Raw genomic sequence first — 23,675 nt, forward strand, 5'->3', positions numbered from 1 at the left:
AGGTGTAAGAACACCTCTTTGTTCTTAAATTACAGCAACATGGAGTCTGGAGTCACATGGGCCAGTCCCTGCATACTTTGCTGAGGTACAAGGCGTACCTGCCTTCTCTCAATGGGTCCATTGTATAGCTGATGGTCCTTAATGGGCCATTAAGCAGGCTAGGCAGAGCTAATCTCAGCTTGTCTGGGATGTCACCCAGAAGCATAGCATAAGTTTGCCATACAGACAGTATAGAGCCAATATTCATAACTTGGACTACAAAACTGATACACACATATAGACAGCATAATCATAACCAGTAAACCATAACCTTGTCCTAGACACCCCATTTGACCCCCTTTATACAAGATTTGGGTGCCACTACAGGACCTTGGTTGCAACAATGATCTATATGGTCCCAGTTTATGTCAATAACGTCACAGGGGGTGGGGAGAGAACCCAGGGCTGGGGCAGCAGGGGAGTGCAGGGGAGGGGGGAGGAGCCCAGGGCTGGGGTGGGGGGCAGCCAAATGTTTTTTTTTGCTTGGGGCAGCAAAAAACCTAGAGCCGGCCCTGTAGATGCTCCAGCCCAGGGTTCTCTAACACGGGTCAACTGACTCAAGTCCCACTAACCCTGGGCTTACAGGGCAGTGTAGACATACCCTAAAGTCCAAACTGCCACTCCCATGGTCTCTGAGTCCCAAAACAAGGTGCCTCCTGCCTCTTGCAGTGTGAACTCAGAGTGGCAAGCCCCAGTTTTAGCTGTGTTGCTCTGGCCGCCGGGCTGGTCCGGGCTCCTCCACTACATCTGGGCTGGTCTCCCAGCCCAGCTGTGAATGTGCCCTGGCCAGCTCTCGGGGCTAATCCCTTAGCGCCTGCACCCCCAACTTCAGGCTGTGTCAGGGCCTCTTTATTACAACAACAGCAACAGCAACATGTGTTCTCCATAAGCCACATGGTCCTTCTCTCTCCACGCCCCAGAGGTGAGCAACAAAGATGACCAAAGGGATGGAATACAAGCCACATGAGCAAAAGCTGAAGGAACTGTGTACGTTTAGTTTGGAAAGAGGAGACTAAGGGGGGACAGGACCAGCGTTCCCTCTAATTTTATACGTCCATGTGCAGAATAAATTTTATTATGTGTGACGCATCACCTCCATATTGGTGAACATAACAAAATACATGTGGTGGGGCTGGGGATGAGGGGTTTGGGGTATGGGAGGGGGCTCAGAGCTGGGGCAGAGGGTTGCGGTGCGGGCTCTGGGGTGGGGATGGAGATGATGGATGTGGGGTGCAGGCTATAGGGTGGGGCTGGGGATGAGGGGTTTGGCCTTTCCCTGGCACAACCCTGAGCCCTGAGTGGGGCTGTGGCCACGCCTCTTAGAGGGAACTTAGGACATGATAGGGGTCTTCAGATACTTGACAGGCTGCCATAAAAAGATGGGGAAAAGTTGTTCTCTCTTGGCACAGAGGGCAGGACAGGAAACAGTGGGTTCAAACTACAGCAGAGCAGATTTGGATTAAATCTCAGGAAAAACTTCCTCCCTGTAAGAACAGGAGGACAATGGAGCAGATGCCTTGGGAGGTCGTGGAAGCTCCTTCACTGGAGGTTTTCCAAAGGAGGCTGGAACCATCTGTCCTGGACGGTTTAGACACAATGAACCCTGCATCTTGGCAGGGGGCTAGACCAGCTGACCCTTGCGGTCCCTTCTCACCCGGAGGGCCTATGATTCTACGATTGTCAGACAATTCCAGCATTGTATCGTGGAGGGGAGGGACGCGGTAGTTTTCCGTGGGTCCCTTCACGGGGAGCTCAGGACATTATCAACTGTTCTGGAAACCTTTCTGCAGAGACAAATGGAGCCGAAGTGGCCCAGAGCCTTAGCTCAAAGTGCTTAGCTGCCCCAGCCTGGAGGGGTTCCTCTTTCATCCGTATTACCGACATGCCTGACAATAGAAACGATGGTAGGCAGCTCTCCTGAGCCCCCATTCTCAAGGCACATCAATTGTCCCAACCTGGATTGACAGGAGCGTCCCATCATGTTACCATCCATCAAAAATGAAACATGCGGTTGGATGGACAGTAGAAAACCAGTGGGGACAATAATGATATCAGGGAAGACAGGCTCTGAGTGCCTTGGGTTACTCACATTCAAAAAACAGAAAGGCCAAGTCCCGCTGTGCTGGCTGACACAGGAGAAAGGGCTCTTGGTGGGGAGGGGAGTTTGCGGTGTAGACTTTCCCTAAGAAGAGGCAGTTTAATGACAGTGCTGGCACTTCCTGACCACAGTCCACCTGCCAATATGGCGAGGCAGCCATTCTTGTGAGATTTCAGCTCTTCCATTTCCATTTCTAGCTGGACCTCAAAACGGATGAGGAGCAGTGAAAACAAAAAACAATTCAGTGGGGTGGAGTTCCCTTGGCTTTTCAAAACCTTCATAAAAGCACGCTTACTTGTATCAATCTTTCATCAGCCGGAAGCGCTGTGTTCCCACTGATTTATTCCGGACACCGCCTGGAGTGAAGCAGTTAAGTCACCACTGTTTTGGGTTCTGAAATCCCTGGGTAACACCCTCTTAACCAGACAGGGCACTGATGACTTCAGATTCGAACCTAAACAGAGCCCTGAACATGCAGGGACAAGTCTTCAAATGTCATAGACACTTCTGCACATGCACCCCCTCAGTTGTTCAGGTCCCCTCATGCAGACATGCCTTTTGGGGTATTTGCACATTTAAACTAGGCGTGCACATGCACACACACACACACACACACCCTGCACGTCCTCTCTTGAAGATCAATCCCATACTATTGAATAGAGATGTAGCTATCAAGCCAAGGGCCTATAATATAGGAATGGATTAATTTACTGTTACTATTTGTGGCTATTCCCTACGTCTGATAGCAGATTTTCCTCTGTGATGAAGAAAGGCTCTGAATTCCCAGCTGGGGGAGTAAAGAGGATTTCTTTAAGAGGTATAAATAGTCCCACGTGGGTTGTCCTGGCAGACTGGAGAATTACGCGGACTGGGTGTGACTATAGCATTCACTGAGGGTGAAGAAGATACAGATGGATCCAGGTGCATTGGGGCAGTACGGATTTAATCAGGGGCCCTGTTAATGCATCATTTTAAAATGCACTTGGAAACTTTGGGCCAAATCCTGTTCTCAGTCACGCTGGTGTAAATATAAAATGGTCCCACTGATTAATGCAGATTTACTCTGGATTTACAGCAATGTAACTGGGCAGAATTTGGCTCTTTATGAATGCACTATTTAATAACATGGAAAAAAGACCTTATGAGAATGTGAAGTACTCCAAGTTCAAGAAATGCCAATGAAAACAGAACCTGAATTCTGCTCCCTTTGAATGAATTTGTTAGTCTTTAATGATTTGATTGCAAATTATTCCTCAATTGACACAACCACAAAGGTTCTTTTCTACAGCAGACCCATTTCAAGTGATTTCAGCTCTTAGTGATGGAGCACCTAAAATAACAAAAGAGGCTCCCCATAAAACCTGTTTAGCTCTTTTGTTCAACAGTGGGGAGGAACAGATCAAACCACTCTCAGGCATTCTAGGGAGAGTCCCAGAATAGGATAGCTGTTCTTCCTCACCCATACTGTCATAGGGCTCTGGCAATCGATCCCCTGGCTTAATGAAGTTCTTTCGTGTGAGGGTGACCCCCCACTCCTTTGGGAGAGGTTAAGCACCGTCCTGCGTCCATGTATTCCTATACTAATTACAACATTTTGGTAACAGCATTTCACTACCGCTGCATTCAGCACTAAAGTGATTTGTACCCAACACCAGCCAAAATGTACGACTTTGACACCGCTCTATCTGCTCAATATCTAAGCAGAGCAGGAGCAAACTGTATTTACATAAACACACCCAAAGTCTCTCCCCCTCCCAGCTAGCTGTCAGGGGAGCACTCATTCAGACCCTGCTTACACAGGTAACTGGAGTTCTAGCGTCTGGTCAGCTGACAGTTTTCCTCTTCAACCGGACGTTCTGTTAAAAAAAACGGACACCTGGCAAAAACCCTGTCATCACCTGGCAGCCCTGCCGCAGGCACCACCTAGTAAACTGGTGCACCTCACAGGCAACCCCCCGCCTGGGAACAAAGGAAGGGCTCGGGGGCCACCAGTGCTGGGCAGAGAGACACACTCATGCATGGCCCAGCTATTATCAATGTTGGTACGGATCACAATATTGTCCAGATGGGAACAGAGTGGCACCGCCCAGCCGCAGTCCCTGGGGGGCAGCAGGGCCGATACTCCAGGGGGCCCAACAGCCACGAATCATGGGGTGCGGCGGCTCGGAGCAGGAACAGCCATGAACCCTCCAGCCACCTGGCAGCCACCTCCTCTCGGGGCCAGCCCCTTCTCCTCGCCCATCCCCGGCAGCTCCACTTTGCCCTCTGCCACCTGCCGGAGACGCTGGGCTACTCCGGACACCACCCCACCAGCAGCGGGGCTGGTGACCAGCTCCTGATACATGACTTTTCATCACTGTCCCCTTCCCAGGTGTACATGGCAGTGTCGGGTGCCTTGCGGCTGGAAGGGGCCTGCACAGGGTGGGGGCTGTGACACACGCTGTTCGGGGGGGGCTGAACCTTTAAATTGTGCCTCCCACTAGCAACATATCCAGTTTGGGGGGCAGCGCCCCCCATAGTCCTCCAAACTCCGCCCATGCCCCCCTGCACTATGGGGAAAGGGCCTCACGCAGGGGGTGGGGAGCCATGGCAGAGCTATGTCGTGGAGGCCGAGGGACCATTTCTCTTTAAGCTACTCCACAGGGTGCCAGAAATCAGAAGTTTTCCGGGGAAAATGGGCCATAGGATCTCTGCAGCGATATCTACGGGTGGTGATTCAAACTGTCTGGAATTGTTGATAAATTGCATCGTTTGACCACACTTTGGTTCATTATTGTGTTATGAAATATACTCAAGAGCCCAAATAACAAATGTCAAGTAGGTTTATTAATATGGTGCAGGAAAAAGGTTCGGTATGATACCAGTCTCCAAAGAGCCGTCCCGTCACCTTATACTGATGGTGTCCTCCCCCAGTTACTATATGCATACTAGTATCTATATGGTGCCTATAATCCATATTATGAATGTGATACATATCTATATGCTATCCAGTATATATTAGGCAACAGGAACAAAGGTGATAGCAAAGTAGAGCAAGACTTTTTCCTGAGTATTTTATTAACACACACACACACACACAGAGACAATACTCTGTTTCATTTATTTGTTGCCAGTATCAGACAGTGAACTTTGAACACTTTGTGCCTAATGTTAGAGGGCTTTCCCTTCACCCCCTCCCCTGGTTCTTGTCACACAGACAGAAAGCAGAAGACCAGAAGTCCAAAGTGCAGGTAATTTGGTGTTTATGGGGGTTAGTTCCAAGCAAACATATCCATAAGTCTACATGCCGGCAGAGTCTGTTTTCCAGTGTTCTGTTCTTCCCCATTCCCTGCTTCCATTCCCCATTCCCTATTCCCCATTCCCCCCTGCTCCTCCTTAGCAGGCCCAAATATATCTGCAGTGCATGCCCCTAGTCACACCCCCTACAACTTATGGTCATGTTCCGTTTTGGAGGGTTGTGAGTCTGCGGTCTTCACCTGAACTCTTTTCTACCCCATGGGAGGGGTAAGGAGTGAGGTTGTGATTCTTTGGCTTTTAGTGTTCTTATGCCTCGCCCCTCCCCCCCCGCCACCTCTCTTTCCCCTCCTAACTGCTTCCGTGACCTTGCCTTGAGATAAAGAGTTGAGGCAGTCTTCAAGTGTGCGCTCATGTATGACATTCCCACCATGCCCAGTAACCCTTTAGTTGTATCCCTTATCTTTTCCCATTGTACTAAAAGCCCCATCTGGTTGTGGGAAATGCAACACACAGTGTCTTTTTTCATTGTTCTTCATACATACTAGTATAAGATATGAGTATCAAAAAGTCAACCCCAAAATTCTATCTCAGGCTGACAAACAAGCCTATAGACTAACACCAGAGATCACTCTGGTAAGGATTTGGGGAGTATCAAAGTGCACTTTGAAGCAGATGCACCTTCCTCACTCCCCTCCCTCGACCTGGTGCATTGTGCTGCTGTGTGGTAGGGTTAAACCACTGGGGACAGACTCTCAAATGGTCAAGTTTTCCAGGGAAAATGGGCCATAGGATCTCTGCAGTGATATCTATGGGTGGTGATTCAAACTGTCTGGAATTGTTGATAAATTGTATCGTTTGACCACACTTTGGTTCATTATTTTGTTATGAAATATACTCACGAGCCCAAATAACCAATGTCAGGCAGGATCACTGTTAAGAACATAAGAACAGACATTCTGAGTCAGACCAATGCTCCATCTATCCCAGTATCCTGTCTTCTGACAGCAACCAATGTCAGGTGTCCCAGAGGGAATGAACAGAACAAGGAATCATCAAGTGATCCATTCCCTGTCGCCCATTCCCAGCTTCTAGCAAACAGAAGCTAGGGACACCATCCCCGCCCAGCCTGGCTAATAGCCATTGATGGACCTATCCTCCATGAACGTATCTAGTTCTTTTTTTAACTTCTCTAGTTCTTTTATTACAATATTTGTGGCTAATGTTATTGGTACTTAATGCATACAGCTAGTATATAGATATGGTGCAGAAAGAACATATTATCAATGTGATATATATATATGCTGTCCAGCTTATATTAGGCAACGGGAACAAAGGTGATAGAAGAGCAGAGCAAGACTTTCTCCCGAGTATTTTATTAACACACACACACGGAGACAATACTCTGTTTCATTTATTTATGGTCAGTATCAGAAAGTGAACTTTGAACACTTTGTGCCTGAGATCACTCTGGTGAGGATTTGAGAAGTTTCAAAGTGCTCTTTGAGGCAGACACACCTTTCCTCGCCCCCCTCTCTTGACCTGGTGCATTGTGCTGCTGTGTGGTAGGGTTAAACCACTGGGGACAGACTCTCAAATGTTCAGAAACCACAACTAAGGCCAGATTAACAACAACAACAACAACAACAAAAAGGTTGTCACCCAGCAGCTTCCATCGTGGCACGTTTGGCACAGAAGAGCCCAGCACTCAGCTTATTCTGGTGCTTAAATGGCCCCAGGTGTGTTGCTACATTTCAGAGGTGACTGAATTTGAGGGGCAGATACAGCATTTGTTCCTGCAGTATGCACCTCCGTGGCTGTGGCTGGGTGCGTCAGTAATAAAGGCCAGATGTTCCAGCAAAGAAAGAGAAGTTGCAAGGAGCCTTCACACTCCTCTTCACACTCTTTCACACTCCACACACGGGGCCAAGGGAGGACAAGGTCATGGCCAAGATCACCTTCCGGCCAGCAGCGCTACGCTCGTGTAGGGGTCGGTGTATTGCTCCCTGTGAGTTGGAGGTGGAGTTCCCATCCCAGTATACACAAAGCCCCCACAAGCATGCTGTCTAATTAACTCAAAAAACCTCTCCTGCATCCTCTGCTTCCTGATGTCTCCACAGCCCCCTCCTGCTCAGCCTAGATGCTCTTCCCTCGGAACAGAAGAAGCACTCGGATGCGAATCTGTTTGGTTTTCACACCGTACACAATGGGGTTCATCATGGGAGGAAAGAGGAGGTAGAAATTGGCCAGCAGGATGTGTACGTGTGGGGCGACATGGCGCCCGAACCTGTGTACTGTTGAGGAGAGGACCACGGGGATGTAGAATACTAAGATGGCGCAAAGATGGGAGCCACAGGTGCTGAAAGCCTTGAGCTGTTCTTCCTTGGATGCCAGGCTTAAGACAGCCCTTAGAACCTTGATGTATGACAGGACGATGAACATCAGATCCAGCCCCACGATGAAGACAGTTACGATGATCCCATAGATGTTATTGAACCTGGTGTCAGCACAGGCCAGCTTCACCACGGCCATGTGCTCACAGTAGCAATGGGAGATGACGTGGGACTGGCAGAAGGGCAGCCTCCTCATGAGGAAAGGCAAAGGGACTGCTGGCAGAACAGCCCGAGCCAAAGCTGCCAGCCCGATCTTTGCTATCACTGAATTGGTCAGGATGGTGGCGTACCGCAGGGGGTTGCAGATGGCCACGTACCTGTCAAAGGCCATGGCCAGCAGCAGAGCAGACTCCAGGGTGCAGAACAAGAGAATGAAAAACATCTTTACCAGGCAGCCGTTAAAGCTGATCTCCCTGGAATTAAACCAGAAGATGGTCAGTATTTTCGGCACGGTGGTGGTGGATAAAACCAGGTCGATGACGGCCAGCATGGCGAGGAAATAGAACATGGGCTTGTGTAAGGAGGGCTCTGTCTTGATAACGTACAAGAGGGTGCAGTTTCCTAGAAGGGCCACGGTGAACATCGAGCAGAAGGGGATGGAGATCCAGGGGTGCAGAGCTTCCAGCCCTGGGATGCCCGTCAGGAAGAACATGGACGGATCAGAGCCTGTGCCATTGGGAGCTGACAGGTTGCCCTGCAGGAGCATCCTCCAAAAGTTTCACATCAACGTCTGTCCTGTCAATAAAACATATGAGATGGTGAACAGACACGACACACGTGAGATGCCGCACTCCACTCTGGCTCACGGGGTGCAACCCCTTTGGGAATGGATGACAAGGTCTGGAGCTGATAGAAACATTGGTTGGGTGGTAAATATCGAGCAGCTCAAATTAAGGAAAGCCTGGATCCAGGGGTGTAAGTACAAATGATAAGATATTAGCTACCGGAGGGCTCTTTAATCTGGCAGGCAAAGGCAGAACAAGTTCTAGTGGCTGGAAGTTGAAGCCTTCAGAGTGCAAACTGTGAATAAGATGCAACTGCATCCAGTTCTCTCACGTCTGGAGTTGGCTCTACACATCAGATCTGTGACGCCAACCCTTTTCTTCAGAAGACTTTCCGATTTTCCCTGCATACCTTTGCATTACCTTTTGTGTTATCATGAGCGTTTCTTTCAGTGCCATCACCATGGTACCTGAGTGCTTGGGGGAGACACGATGAACTTCATACTCCATTTTCATCTGCAGCTTTCAGATTTCAAATGATTTATTTTGCTATTTTGGAGCGTTAGGCACTTGTGCAAGATCAACCTGGATTGGCCCCAGCCCAAAAACATATCAAGCAAATCAGCCAAAACCAGATAGTCTAGAAATTAGCAAAGCCCTTCCCTCCCTCAGACAGCGACCGCCCCATGACTCCTACACTTGCCCAGGTGAGAAGATAGGACAGTAGATATGGGCTTTGCAGCATGGTTAGGGTATTTCTGACCAAGGTTGAGTAGGGACTGAATTCCAAGGGAAGCCCCCTGACCCCAGCCTACCCTCTCTTACGCTGGGGAGTAGGGAGGGGAGGGGGGTGAACTCATTGACTTTGTTACCAAGCCCTCTCCTCTGCCCGATCTCTATCACTGCTGACAACACCTCCAGCCTCGCAGTCACTCAGGGCTACAACCTGGTAGACGTCTTTGACCCCTCTGACCTGCGTGTGCAGGCCATGTCCAAGTCCTGTCATGTCACTCTCCATCATGTTCCTAAGATCCGACCCTACTACCTACACTCTCCTGCATCTCCAGCCCCTCGTCATCTCCAGCTTTGGTTCCGGCAACCTCCTCCACTCTTGTCCACATGCCCCTTCTCACACCTCCAAAGCATGAAATCGCTCCACAGGCTCCTTGTCCTCATCCTCAGGGCCCTTCACAGCTCTGTCTCCTTACTGATCCACTCAGTTCTCCTCTTGTGTTGTCCCCTCTCCACTCCACTCTGCCAGGGATGGAGCACCCATCTGTCTGCGTCTCCCACGCTGCCTCTCTAGTATAGAACAGCCCCCCTGAACCGGCCCACTCCCCATTCCTGCTTTGTACCCATCCTCAACACCCACTTGGCCAAGGAACAATGGAGCATTGGGTAGAGCTGATGTGCATCTATTTAATATAACAGATGCATATAATGGTAGGAAAAAATGGTGCATATTTTGGTTTGTATTCCTTAATCTCCCCCTCCGTATGTTACAGAGGGCTTATTGTTGATGAAGAAAAGTATCTGTGTGTGTGTGTGTGTATGTGTGCATGTGTGTGTGTGTGTGAGAGAGAGAGTGTGTGTCTGTGTGGTTACAGTGCCTTGCACATTGTGAGTGCTATCTGAAGGTCAATAATTCTCAATATCTAGAGAATGTACAAAATCCCCCTATACTTCCCAATCATTTTGTGGAGGAATTTCAACAAGTGGCTTCTGGCTCTATCCCATCATTAGCTTTTAGGGCTTTCCGCCTTTGTTTGCACCCACAAGGATCTGCCAACAGGAATGTGGGCATGGAAGCCGCTACACACCTGATTTGTGGGGGCAGCTATTTCCAGGTGCAAATTATGCCTTCAGAAAGGAAGGCCAGGATTTTTAAAAAAGCAAACCTCAAATGTAATCCACTGTGACAATGCGGTTCTGGCGGAACCCAACTGAGAGTGCCAACTCAGGACAAATTGCTAAAATAGGGCAGTTACAGCCCAAGGCCGGGGTTTTTCCACCTCTAAGGCAAACCAAACCAGCCAGACTAATACTTCGGTCTCACCCCACTGGCTAACCGCAAGTCTCACAAGCAATCTCATTAGACACTCCAGTTTCCCAGTATCACCACCAGTGCCACACGTTATGGGGACAAATGGTTATAAAAACCAATACCCCAGTAAAAGAAAAAGGTTCTCCTGATCCCAAAGGACCAAGCCCCAGACCCAGGTCAATATACAAGTCAGACCTTACCCACAAATCACGCTACTGCCAATCCTTTAGAATCTAAAATCTAAAGGTTTATTCATAAAAGGAAAAAGATAGAGATGAGAGTTAGAATTGGTTAAATGGAATCAATTACATACAGTAATGGCAAAGTTCTTGGTTCAGGCTTGCAGCAGCGATGGAATAAACTGCAGGTTCAAATCAAGTCTCTGGAATACATCCCCAGCTGGGATGGGTCATTCAGTCCTTTGTTCAGAGCTTCAGTTTGTAGCAAAGTCCCTCCAGAGGTAAGAAGCAGGATTGAAGACCAGATGTAGATCAGGCATCAGCCTTATATAGTCTTTTCCAGGTGTAAGAACACTCTTTGTTCCTACTGTGGAAAATTACAACAAAATGGAGTCTGGAGTCACATGGGCCAGTCCCTGCATACTTTGCTGAGGTACAAGGCATATCTGCCTTCTCTCAATGGGTCCATTGTATAGCTGATGGTCCTTAATGGGCCATCAAGCAGGCTAGGCAGAGCTAATCTCAGCTTGTCTGGGATGTCACCCAGAAGCATAGCATAAGTTTGCCATACAGACAGTATAGAGCCAATATTCATAACTTCGACTACAAAACTGATACATACATATAGACAGCATAATCATAACCAGTAAACCATAACCTTGTCCTAGACACCCCATTTGACCCCCTTTATACAAGATTTGGGTGCCACTACAGGACCTTGGTTGCAACAATGATCTATATGGTCCCAGTTTATGTCAATAACGTCACATCCACATAGTCTCTTTCAAATAAACTGCATTCCACTACCCCTTTCAGAATCCAGGCCCCTTAACAGAAAGGAACTAAGACCAACATTGAAGTCAAGAGAGGTCATCTGCCTGTGAAACATCTAAAGAGCCACTCAGCACCACATCCTCATTCTTGGGTGTTGAAAGTATTGGCCTTCATCCACGCTTGGGCACAGAGCTTGATTCTTTGGAGGTGCTGAACACCCATCAGCTCCCATTGAAAACCAGATCACTCGTTTAGGTGAAAATCAGATCATTCATTCTAAATATAGACCATAGCTGCCTAGCGCTAGGCACCCAAGTGTGATCAGGTGGGGCACAATATGAATCCGCAGATGAAACAGGAAATTCAAATATACAGCAGCAGAATTTGGATCAGGTTTTGAACTTGCCCAGAATGTGGGTGTGTTTGGATCTGCGGTTCTGCTTCAGACCCGTCTCTGGCTACAGAACTGCACAATTCCTTTGCTCACACGAATCGGACTCCGTGGGCGAACTCACCAGAATCCTGCAGTGCTCCCTTCCTTTCCTCGGGCCTCGCTCTCCCACACGCTCACCCGCAGCTGCCTGCCCTTTGGTGGATTTATAGCCACGGTGAGAGAACTCGCCTCCCCCCTGCAGGGGGGTCTCACAGTTCAGCTGGGAATCTCTGCTTCCACTTTGTCCTCCCCGCCCATCACTGGCAGACAGAGTTAACTCTTTCTCTTCAGACTTGGGAGATAAGAAACTGTTCCTGCATCATGGGAATGAGAGATAGAAAAGCCATTTTCGGTCCCTCCTAGACCAAGATCCCTCAGCCACCGCAGAACTGATCACTACGGTACATTCCCCACTGCTCGGCCCAGTCTCGTTTTAAACAACCCAAGCAATTAACCCTCCACTACTTCCCTTAGGAGGCTGTATCCACCCCGGGGAGTCCATTAGTGCCCAGAGTACCTTCACCGGCTACGCAAGAGGGTCACCCTGGCCAGACAAGTCAACTTCACCTGCTTTCTGGTTGAATATGGAACAGTCCACAGTCACTACGAATACAAGCTAGCTACTGAACGCCACTCACAGGGAGAGGCCTTAGGAGTGCAAAAAGGCAATACAGCCTCACAGATATTTACTCTGCAGCCGGCCGCCTTAGGTTATTATTTTTAGTTTGCATTGGGATAGTGCTGAGAGGCCTCAGCCTGGAAACCGAGCCCCATTGTGCCAGGTGCTGTACACACGTGTAAGGAAATGGTGCCCTACAGAGCTTTACATCTGTGTCGGTGTTTCAGTTCCCAGGTACAGTAAACTTCCCAAGGAGAAGAAATCTCACCTCATTTCAGCCCCACACTCCTCTGAGGCATTCAGTAACCCTGTGAACAACGCAGACAAATCTTGACACTTTCAATGCAACTAGTGGATCCTCTTGTCTATAAATTTGTCTACACTGAAAAAAACCCCAAAACATGGCAGCATCTCAGAGCTCAGGTGAATTGACTCCGGCTCGCGGGGTTCAGGCTGTGGTGCTCAAAAGAGCAGAGAAGATTTTCCTACTCAGGGGGAAGTCCGGGCTCCGGGCCTTCCCCCTTCACCGGTTTTCAGAGTTTCAGTTCCAGCCTGAGCAGAAATGGCTACACTGCTATCTTTAGCCCTGTACCGTGAGCCCGAGTAAGTTCACCCAGACTCTAAGACTTGCTCCCCAGGGGAGGGGGGTTTGCGGTGTAGACGTACCCTAAGAAGAGGCGGTTTAATGACAGTGCTGGCACTTCCTGATCACAGTCCACCTGCCAATATGGCGAGGCAGCCATTCTTGTGAGATTTCAGCTCTTCCACTTCCATTTCTAGCTAGACCCCAGAAGGGATGAGGTGCAGTGAAAACAAAAAACAATTCAGTGGGGTGGAGTTCCCTCGGATTTTCAAAACCTTCAAAAAGACTTGGTTGATTTTAAACTTGAGACCATGATTTGGGGGATTTCTTCTCCCTAGTGGAAATTCCAGTAGACTCCATAGGAATCCTTGAATTGGTCTTTCTCCTTCTCTCTCTTGATGTCTTCTGGTCTGTGTAGATTTTTACTGGTCTCTCTTGGTTTCCACTGGAGGATCCGTAGCTGAAGGAACCAGTAGATCTGTTACAAATCTTAGTCTGCCACTTGGAACCAGGTGAAAATTTGCAACAGGAATTTCCACTAGAGATTCCTGCACTCCTGGACTGTGTATACGTAGCCAGCACTGAAATGCAGCCCCGTCTCGGTTTGACTGTGACAGTCATTGGGCACTAGCTACACAGCACGCCTGATTAGCACAGAAAGTGTAGGAGATTGTCACATCCACTATCACATCGCCTACCGGGGAAATGGAGGCTGCTGGAGTGTAAGGATCCAAGCTGGAATTCACTCAAGGTACCAGGCTTCCCCCAGCCCCGGTCATGCTGAACGTGAGCTGCTCTGGATACTGCACAGCTGTGATAACGCAGTAGGGCAGGGCCATTCTTCCCATTTTACAGCTTGGGAATGGAGAGACTGAGAGACTTGTCCAAGTCACTGTGGCCGAGTGAAGACTAGAACGCAGACCTCCTAAATTACTGCCCTAACCACTGGGCCATTCTCTCTCTACGGCTACTGTGCTTGTCCTCAGCTGGGAATGTCACCAAGGTGCCCGCTGAGATAGTGGGGTCTGTGTTCCAGAGGGTAGAGTGGAAGGTGGCTAATGGAATCCTAGAGCTCTGCCTTGCATCCACCATCCACCATTCCACAGAGGGGACAGCAACGGAGTTGCAGAATTGTCTGCTTTTCCCTGGTCTAGAGGTGGGCCTGAGTAGAAATGCCCTTTTCCTGTCACTAGAGCACAGCGGTTTACATGCCAGGCAGCCACCAGACCAGATCCATCTAGTCCAGTATGTTGCTCTCATCGCTGGCCAGTACCCAATGCTGCAGAGGAAGGTTCACGATACCTTGCAGAGGACAGTGTTGGAATGACTTGCCCACAGAAAACGTCTCTCATTCTCCCCTTCAGTTAGTGGCACGCATGCGAGAACTCAACAGAAGTTCCCATGTCTCTTTGTTTTTCTATAGGACCTGTGAGGCCTTTGTGTAATGCATGCTGGGGCAGCCTCACAGCCAGATGGAAAGGGCAGTGATTCATTGCACGCAGGTGTGACGTTATTGACATGAACTGGGACCGTATAGATCATTGTTGCAACCAAGGTCCTGTAGTGGTACCCAAATCTTGTATAAAGGGGGTCAAATGGGGTGTCTAAGACAAGGTTATGGTTTACTGGTTATGATTATGCTGTCTATATGTGTGTATCAGTTTTGTAGTTGAAGTTATGAATACTGGCTCTATACTGTCTGTATTGCAAACTTATGCTATGCTTCTGGGTGACATCCCAGACAAGCTGGGGTTAGCTCTGCCTAGCCTGCTTCATGGCCTATTAAGGACCATCAGCTATACAATGGACCCATTGAGAGAAGGCAAATATGCCTTGAGACTCAGCAAAGTATGCAGGGACTGGCCCATGTGACTCCAGACTCCATTTTGCTGTAATTTTCCACAGTAAGGACAAAAAGGTGTCCTTACACCTGGGCAAGACTATATAAGGCTGATGCCTCATCTCCATTTTGTCTTCAATCCTGCTTCTTACCTCTGGAAGGACTTTGCTACAAACTGAAGCTTTGAACAAAGGACTGAATGACCCATCCCAGTGGAGGATGTATTCCAGAGACTTAATTTGAACCTGCAGTTTATTCTATCACTACTACAAGCCTGAACCAAGAACTTTGCCATTACTGTATGTAATTGATTCCATTTAACCAATTCTAACTCTCATCTCTATCTTTTTTCTTTTATCAATAAATCTTTAGATTTTAGATTCTAAAGGATTGGCAACAGCGTGATTTGTGGGTAAGATCTGATTTATATATTGACCTGGGTCTGGGGCTTGGTCCTTTGGGATCGAAAGAACCTTTTTTCTTTTACTGGGGTATTGGTTTTCATAACCATTTGTCCCCATAACGAGTGGCACTGGTGGTGATACTGGGAAACTGGAGTGTCTAAGGGAATTGCTTATGTGACTTGTGGTTAGCCAATGGGGTAAGACCAAAGTCCTCTTTGTCTGGCTGGTTTGGTTTGCATTAGAGGTGGAAAAACCCCAGCCTTGGGCTGTGACTGCCCTGTTTTAGCAATTTGTCCTGAATTGGCACTCTCAGTTGGGTCTCGCCAGAACCGCATCGTCACAATAGGTCCCTGCCCCATTCCTGCATGATATTTCATCTGAATATCTGACCCACAGTTGATTCCTAATATGGAAAGGACCCAACAGCTGCAGCCAAACCACCTCTGGCCATGATCTCCTCATATCGCACAGAACAAGCAGTTCTGAGCTTTTGGGAACCTGTCTGTGAATGGATCTCCTGATGTAGGGCACTCGGGGGTCCACCAATTTGTGGGACATTTTGGATTGAGAGTGGGACAGTGTGCTCTGCTGATGTGTATATGCATTAATCAGTATCCTGCCTCTAGTGATGACTTATAAGCAATTTGAGCAGGGGGAAATCAGTGCACTGTTCTTTGGCCCATGTTCCCAGAATAAATGCAACCTCTCACTCCTCTCCAGTATGCCTTTTGGGGAACTGGGAAGGACGTTCTTGTGGCTAAGGCAGACCAAGGGGAGTTAGGAGATGTGGACTCCATTTCCAGCAATCCCAAAGACTTTCTGGGCCAGATTCTATTAAGACCAGACTATAGGTCCACACAGGAAAGTCATTTACCCTTTCTGTGCCTCCGTTTCCCCACCTGTAAAATGGTGATAATACTGACTTACATTACAGGCGTGTTGTCACTGAAGTTTATAAAGTGCTTTGAGATCCTTAGAGGAAAGGTGCTATTTATCCATCCACCCTAACTCTGCCCCCTTGATGCCCTGGATTGGATGGATGTAGTAACCCCAGATGTTGATCAAGGTAATTGCAACCATATTGTGTGCATTCAGCCACCATGAATTAGAACATAAGAACATTAGCACGGCCATACCAGGTCAGACCAAAGGTCCATCAAGCCCAGTATCCTCTCTTCTGACAGTGGCCAAAGCAGGTGCCCCAAAGGGAATGAACAGACAGGTTATCATAAAGTTATCCATCCCCTGTCACCCAATCTTCTGGCAAACAGAGGCTAGGGACACCATTCCTGCCCATCCTGGCTAATAGCCATTGATGGACCTGTCCTCCATGAATCTATCTAGCTCCCTTTTGAACCCTGTTATAGCATTGGCTTTCACAAACCCCTCTGCTAAGGAGTTCCAGAGGTTGACAGTGTGTTGCGTGAAAAAATGCTTTCTTGTGTTTGTTTTAAACATGCTACCTATTAATTAATTAAATAGAACACCACATAGTTAAGTGTTAATATGAACAAGCAGGGCTTCTCGCGGCAAGGTCAAAACTAGGTACAGACTTCCAGTTTCTGCTAATCAGAATGGGAGCAGAGGCGAAAAGAGTCAACAAATTGAGACTGAAAGAAAATAAGTGGATAGAGACCATGAGTTTGGGCACCTTCGATATAGAAGCTTATTATGACTAAGATTGTTAGGAATCTTTGTTGATAAGTAGTTGATTGAAGTTAGGAGAGGTGATGACCCACCCCCTATGAGTTGTGTGTTCGGTAAAAGTTAGTTAAAAAAGACTACATAATAGCGTGTACTTTGGAGCGGTTCTCAAAAGCTGTCCTGAGAGATTTTTTCTTGACACCATGCTCCCCGGTGGGGAAGCAACTGGCCATCACTGACCTACTGTCAACTCAATGCCATCTCGGATTCTAGGTAATGATATGGGATGTTCTAAACCTATCACTAGTGTCTGTGGGAGCTTTAATAAATTGTTGTTGTAAATAAGAGCATGTTTATTTGCATCAATCTTTCATCAGCCAGAAGCGCTGTGTTCCCACTGATTTATTCCTGACCCCGCCTGGAGTGAAGCAGTTAAGTCACCAGGGCTTTGGGTTCTGAAACCCTCTGGGTAACACCCTCTTAACCAGACAGGGCACTGATGACTTCATAGTCGAACCTAAACAGAGCCCTGAACATGTTGGGACAAGTCTTCAAACGTCATAGACACTTTTGCACATGCAGCCCTCAGTTGTGCAGATCCCCTCATGCAGACATGCCTTAGGGGGTATTTGCACAATTAAACCAGGTTTGCGCGCGCGCGCACACACACACACACGAGCACATCCTCTCTTGAAGATCAATCCATATTATTGAATAGAGATGTAGCTATTAAGCCAAGGGCCTGTAAAACAGGAATGGGTTAATTTACTGTTACTATTTGTGGCTATTCCCTACGCCTGATGGCAGATTTTCCTCTGTGATGAAGAAAGGCTCCGAATTCCCAGCTGGGGGAGTAAAGAGGATTTTTTAAGAGGTATAAATACCCCCATGCGGGTTGTCCAGGCAGAGTGGAAAATCACATAGATTAAGTGCTGACTGTAGCATTCACTGAAGGTGAAGAAGATACGGCGGATCCAGGTGAGTTGGGGCAGTACGGATTTAATCAGGGGCCCTGTTAATGAATAGGAAACTTTGGGCCAAATCCTGTTCTCAGTCACGCTGGTGTAAATATAAAATGGTCCCACTGATTAACGCAGAGCTACTCTGGATTTACAGCAGTGTAACTGAGCAGAATTTGGCTCTATATGAATGAACTATTTAATAACACGGGGAAAAGACATTGTGAGAATGGGAAGGACTCAGAACTCAAGAAATGCCAACGATAACGCAACCTGAATTCTGCCCCCTTTGAATGAATTTGTTTAATGATGTGATTGCAAATTATTCTTCAATGAACACAACCTCAACCGTTCTTTTCTACAACCTTAGACACACACCCGTGTGGTAACACCGTGTAATCCTCTGTTCTCCCGTGTTTACTTGCACTACTTTTGGCATCACAACAGTCCAGGCTGCAGCTCTTTGGTGACTCAGACTTTTTTGTATAAATTCACTTCTCTGCAAGGTCTGGTTTTAAATAAATTTCAGCCGCAGCAGCCATGGTCTCTGATTGCTTTTCAACCAGCAGCACGGCGTTCCCACTCTAATATTGATCGGCAGTGAGGTACACCTCTACCTCGATAGAACACCACCCGATAGAACACGAATTCGGCTATAACGCGGTAAAACAGTGCTCCGGGGGGCAGGGCTGCGCACTCCGGCGGAGCAAAGCAAGTTCGATGTAACATGGTTTCACCTATACTGTGGTAAGATTTTTTGGCTCCCGAGGACAGCGTTATATCGGGATAGAGGTGTAATTATCGGCCTCTCACTGGGGTGAAACGTAGGAAGATCCCCATAACATGAGGGGCATGGGGTGTGTTCTGTGACAACTCCGGCTTTTCCCAAACCAGAAATACCATCAATCATCCCAGCTTTTCTCACAGCGCGGCTGGATCCCAGGGCAGTGCATGGAGCGTAGCACTGGGAGGTAGGAATTTTAACCAGGACTCTCGCTAGCTTTGAGGTTTCTTGTTACTAAGTAACAGCCCAATACTGCACCTTGGAAGTCAGTGGGAGTTTTGCCACTGCCTTCAGTGGAAGCAGGATCAGACCCACGGCCTCTTTGTCTCACTGTCCCCAGCTCTGGAAGCAGATTAGCGGTATTCACGCATGTGGCCAGAGGGACTATGTACGTCCAGGCAGAATGCCCAAGCTGTGCCGCTGAATGTGCCGGGTACATGCTGCTTCACATGCCGGGAGCTTCATGGGAAAACGCAGGCTAATCGTGGGTGCAGAGCGCCTGACAAACTGGGTCCAAGATCTCTTCAAACTCTGGCCCCCCTGTGCAGTACTGCTGATAGCCAGGGCCAGTGCTACCATTTAGGCAAACTAGGCGGTTGCCTAGGGCACCAAGATTTAGGGGCGCCAAAAAGCGGGGCCCCTAATTTTTTTTTACAGCATTCCTATGCCCCCTCCCCGTGCGCATGATCGCCGCTTCACTTCTCCCGCCTCCCAGGCTTGCAGCGCCAATCAGCTGTTTGGCACCGCAAGCCTGGGAGGGGAGGAGATGTGGTACAATGCCAGGAACCAGTGGGTGTATCAGCACTGCCCAAGGGATAACGTAATGCCAGGAACAGAGAGGCAGAGAAATGAAGTGGTTTTGCAGACACAGGGATACAGGATGAAGGACGTTCATGGCCGTCGCAGCCAACTAGCTCTGGCATCTGCACACGCACTGTCCCGTTGGCGTCAGGGGGAGCTGTGCTTGCGTACACCAGCTACGGATGCGGCTCAAGGAACTCAAAGCTCACCTAGTTTATTACCCTGCGGGCTCCATTCTTTCTACAATCAACTCTCAGAGAGAAAAATACCTGGACAACATTTCCCCAGTAGTGACGTTGAAATAGGTTGCCTTAAACTGCAAACCACACAAAGTGAACCCTGGTAACCATGCTTTGAAATGTTTCTTGGCCTGTGAGACTGGAATTCTCAGAGCATTTTAGGGATAGAGGATTTATCCTTGGGCCTAGAGCACAAAGACTATATGACTTTGAAGCACTGGCGGACTTTGCTTTCCTCGTTGTTTAATGAGTTCAAGTCCCTAGACTGGGAATTCGGAGACCTGTGTTCTATTTTCCATTCTGTAGCTGACCGAGTCCCTGCTCTGTGCCTCAGTTTCCCCACCTGTACAGTTAAGGATAACAATACTTCCCCTCCTTTGTGAAAGATTTTGAGACCTATGTCTAAAGAGCACTGTTGAAGTGTAGTTATTAAAGTATTATGATCATTGCAACTTCATTAGGCCAACAGATAAATATTGACAGATTTTATAAGTGCCGGTATACAAATGCTAGAGGTCTAAATACTAGGTGTGAACTTGAGTGCCTGGTATTAAATGAGGATATTGCTATAATAGGCATTGTAGAAATTTGGTGGAATAATAATAATCAGTGGCACACGGTAATACTAGGGTACAAAATATATTGGAATGACAGAGTAGGTTGTGCTGGTGGAGTGTGAAAGAGAGCAGAGAGTCAAATATAGTAAAAATCTTAAATGAATTAAACTGTACCATAGAATCTCTATGGATGGAAATTCCATGTTTGAATAATAAGAGTATAACAGTAGAAATATACTACCGACCCCCTGAGCAGGTTGGTGACGGGGATTGTGAAATGCTCCAGGAGAATAGAGAGGCTACACATACAGAAATCTCAATAATAATGGGGGATTTCTACTACTCCCACCCCACTGACTGGGTACATGTCATTTCAGGATGGGATGCAGGGTAAAATTTCTAGGCACCATTAAGGACTGCTCCTTGGAGCAGCTAGTCCTGGAACCCACAAGGGAAGAGGCAATTCTCGATTTAATCCTAAGTGGCGCATAGGATCAGGTCCAAGATGTGAATACAGCCGAACTGCTCGGTAATAGCGACCATAATGTAATTACATTTTACATCCTTGTGGGAGGGAAATACCAAAGAAGCCCACCACGGTAGCATTTAACGTCAAAAAAAGGAGCTACATAAAAAAAATGAGGAAGCTGTTAAACTTCAATTAAAAGGAACAGTCACAAAGATGAAATGCCTGCAAGCTGCATGGAAGTTATTTAAAAACACCATAATAGAGGCTCAAACTAAAAATAGTAATAAATTCTTTAAAAAAATCTAATAAAAAACATATGAGGAGAGATTAAAAAGACTGGGACCGTTCAGCTCAGAAAAGAGATGGCAGAGGGGGGGATATGGTAGAGGTCTATGAACTCATGAGTGGTGTGGAGAAAGTCAATCAGGAATTGTTATTTACTCCTTCACATAACACAAGAACCAGGGGTCACTCAATGAAATGAATAGGCAGCAGGTTTAAAACAAACAAAAGGCAGTATTTCTTCACACAACGCACAGTCAAACTGTGGAACATGTTGGCCGGGGGTGTTGTGAAGGCCAAAAGTCTAACTGGGTTCAAAAAAAAGAATGAGTTAAGTCCATGAAGGATAGGTCCGTCAGTGGCTATTAGCTAAGATGCTCAGGGATGCAACCCCATGCTCTGGGTCTCCCTGTAGCTCTGACTGCCAGAACCTGGGACTGGACAACACTCAAGGGATGGGTCACTCGAAATTGCCCTGTTTTGTTCATTCCCTCTATAGCACCTGGCACTGGCCGCTGTTGGAAGACAGGATACTGGGCTAGATGGACCATTGCTCTGACCCAGTAAGGCCGTTCTTATGTTCTTATTACAGTTGTCATCTACACATACTGACCTCAGTTAACTCCCAGGTGACGCAAGTTTCCATGGCATAATGCAGGACCAAAGGCCCCTACAAATAGGAAGTCCATATGGCTGTTACAACCCAGGGTGCGTGCAATCCTACCTCCTCCATGGGGCAGCCCCACAACTGACTAACGCTGCCCCGAAAGTGAGGGATGAGGCCTAGGGAGAGTGCTGATTCAGTGCTCCCACAAGGCTCAGCCATCACCTGCCCCTCCCCAGAAGGAGATGCTTTTTACACCCTTCTAAGGCATAGGGGTGACCCCATTTGTGACCCCATCTCAGGGTTCTACTGAACCTTCCATTTCTCTTGCGTTTAAACCCTTCTGGGCTGTCGACTAAAGCCATTCAGACATTGGGCTAGTTGTTGTTTCAGGTCCCCCAAACTGGAACTGGGGGTACAGCTGTGGTCCAGCTCTGAGGGGAAGCAGCAGTGAGAAGAGCATAGAGAAAAGATCCATGGGCACAGCTTGAGCAAATCCCGGGAGAGATGTAGAAAAGACGGCCATTTTGAACTGGATCCTGCGGTGAATGAAGCTGGGGAGGCCCAGGAGCTGGTGGTGGTGGTGGGGGGTGACGTGGCTGCAATTCTCCATAGGGGAGAAGGCAGACAGGGGCATTCTGCCTGCGCTGGGGTCCAGAGGGGACCACCCTGCAGCAACAAAGCGTTATTATTGCTGACACTAACGCGCCGTGTGGTTTCAATTCCAGGCTCCGAAATGGTCCTGGAAACCATCCGTGCGCCATGTAACGCTACAATCACTCCAACCCCTCCACCTTCTTCCTAATGGACATTCCGGGGCTGGAGGCCACCCACTTCTGGATCGCCTTCCCGTTCTGTGCCATGTACGTTGTGGCCCTGCTGGGGAACTTCACCCTCCTCTTTGGGATCACGACGGAGCCGAGCCTGCACCTGCCCATGTACTACTTCCTCTGCATGCTGGCAGGCATCGACCTGGTGCTCACCACCTCCACCGTGCCCAAAATCCTGAGCATCTTCTGGTTCCACTCCCATGAAATCGGCTTAGAGTGTTGCGTGGTCCAGATGTTCTTCATCCACAGCTTCTCTGCCATGGAGTCGGGGGTGCTGCTGGCCATGGCCTTCGACCGCTACGTCGCCATCTGCAAGCCATTGCGCTACACCGCCATCCTCACCAACGCCATCGTCACCAAGATCGGGTTGGCCGTCTTTGTGCGGGGCATCAGTCTGTTGACCCCCTTGACGTGCATGGTCAGTCGCCTGCCCTACTGTGGGCCCAGGGTCATCTCCCACTCCTACTGCGAGCACATGGCCGTGGTGAAGCTGGCCTGCGGGGACACCACGCCCAACTATGTCTACGGGATAACGGCCGTGACCATTATGGTGGGATCAGACTCCATCTTCATCGCCATCTCCTACATTCTGATCCTCCGGGCCGTCCTGAGCCTGTCCTCCACGGACGCACGCCTGAAATCCTTCAGCACCTGTGGCTCTCATGTGTGCGTCATCCTGGTCTTCTACACCCCGGCGCTGTTCTCCTTCTACACGCAGCGCTGGGGCCAGAACATCCCTGTGCACATCCACATCCTGCTGGCAGACCTCTACCTCTTGGTGCCGCCCATGCTGAACCCCATCATATATGGCATGAAGACCAAGCCGATCAGGGGCCGGGTGCTGAGGCTGTTCTCTCCAGAGAGATCCAGGCTGGGCTTTGGCCCCCACTAACACTAAGATCGGATGCTGAACCACGATGAGTGAGACGCAGAAGATTCAGAGAGGCACTCAGAGCTTCCGATTCTGATCTAAAAGGAACCTTGGAGACTCTCGGGCTAGCAATCCCACAAGAAGATGTTCTCATGAAAGTTCTGGTGCTTCCTTCCTTCCAGCTAGGTTGACAATCCTGGCCAAGACCTGGAAGAACAAAATCACCATGAACACAAGTAATTATTTTTAGCAGAAGTTAATTCTGACCTCAGC

General features: G+C 48.4%; 2 protein-coding genes across 2 annotated transcripts; one reads left to right on the forward strand and one right to left on the reverse strand.

Moving 5' to 3' along the window:
- Positions 1-5,025: 5,025 nt before the first annotated feature.
- Positions 5,026-12,112, reverse strand: LOC135983930 (olfactory receptor 52K1-like). Its single transcript, XM_065597758.1, has 2 exons — positions 11,999-12,112; positions 5,026-8,499 (listed from the first exon to the last, which is right to left on the reverse strand). Exon 2 carries the CDS (start codon positions 8,468-8,470, stop codon positions 7,508-7,510), a length of 963 nt encoding a protein of 320 aa, XP_065453830.1. The 5' UTR covers positions 8,471-8,499; positions 11,999-12,112; the 3' UTR covers positions 5,026-7,507.
- Positions 12,113-21,977: 9,865 nt separating this feature from the next.
- Positions 21,978-23,675, forward strand: LOC103307231 (olfactory receptor 52P1-like). The gene has a single exon (XM_065577359.1). The coding sequence runs from the start codon at positions 22,506-22,508 to the stop codon at positions 23,421-23,423; it is 918 nt and encodes a 305-aa protein (XP_065433431.1). The 5' UTR covers positions 21,978-22,505; the 3' UTR covers positions 23,424-23,675.

This window comes from Chrysemys picta, chromosome 1, assembly GCF_011386835.1.
Source record: "Chrysemys picta bellii isolate R12L10 chromosome 1, ASM1138683v2, whole genome shotgun sequence".
Lineage (NCBI taxonomy): Eukaryota > Metazoa > Chordata > Testudines > Emydidae > Chrysemys > Chrysemys picta.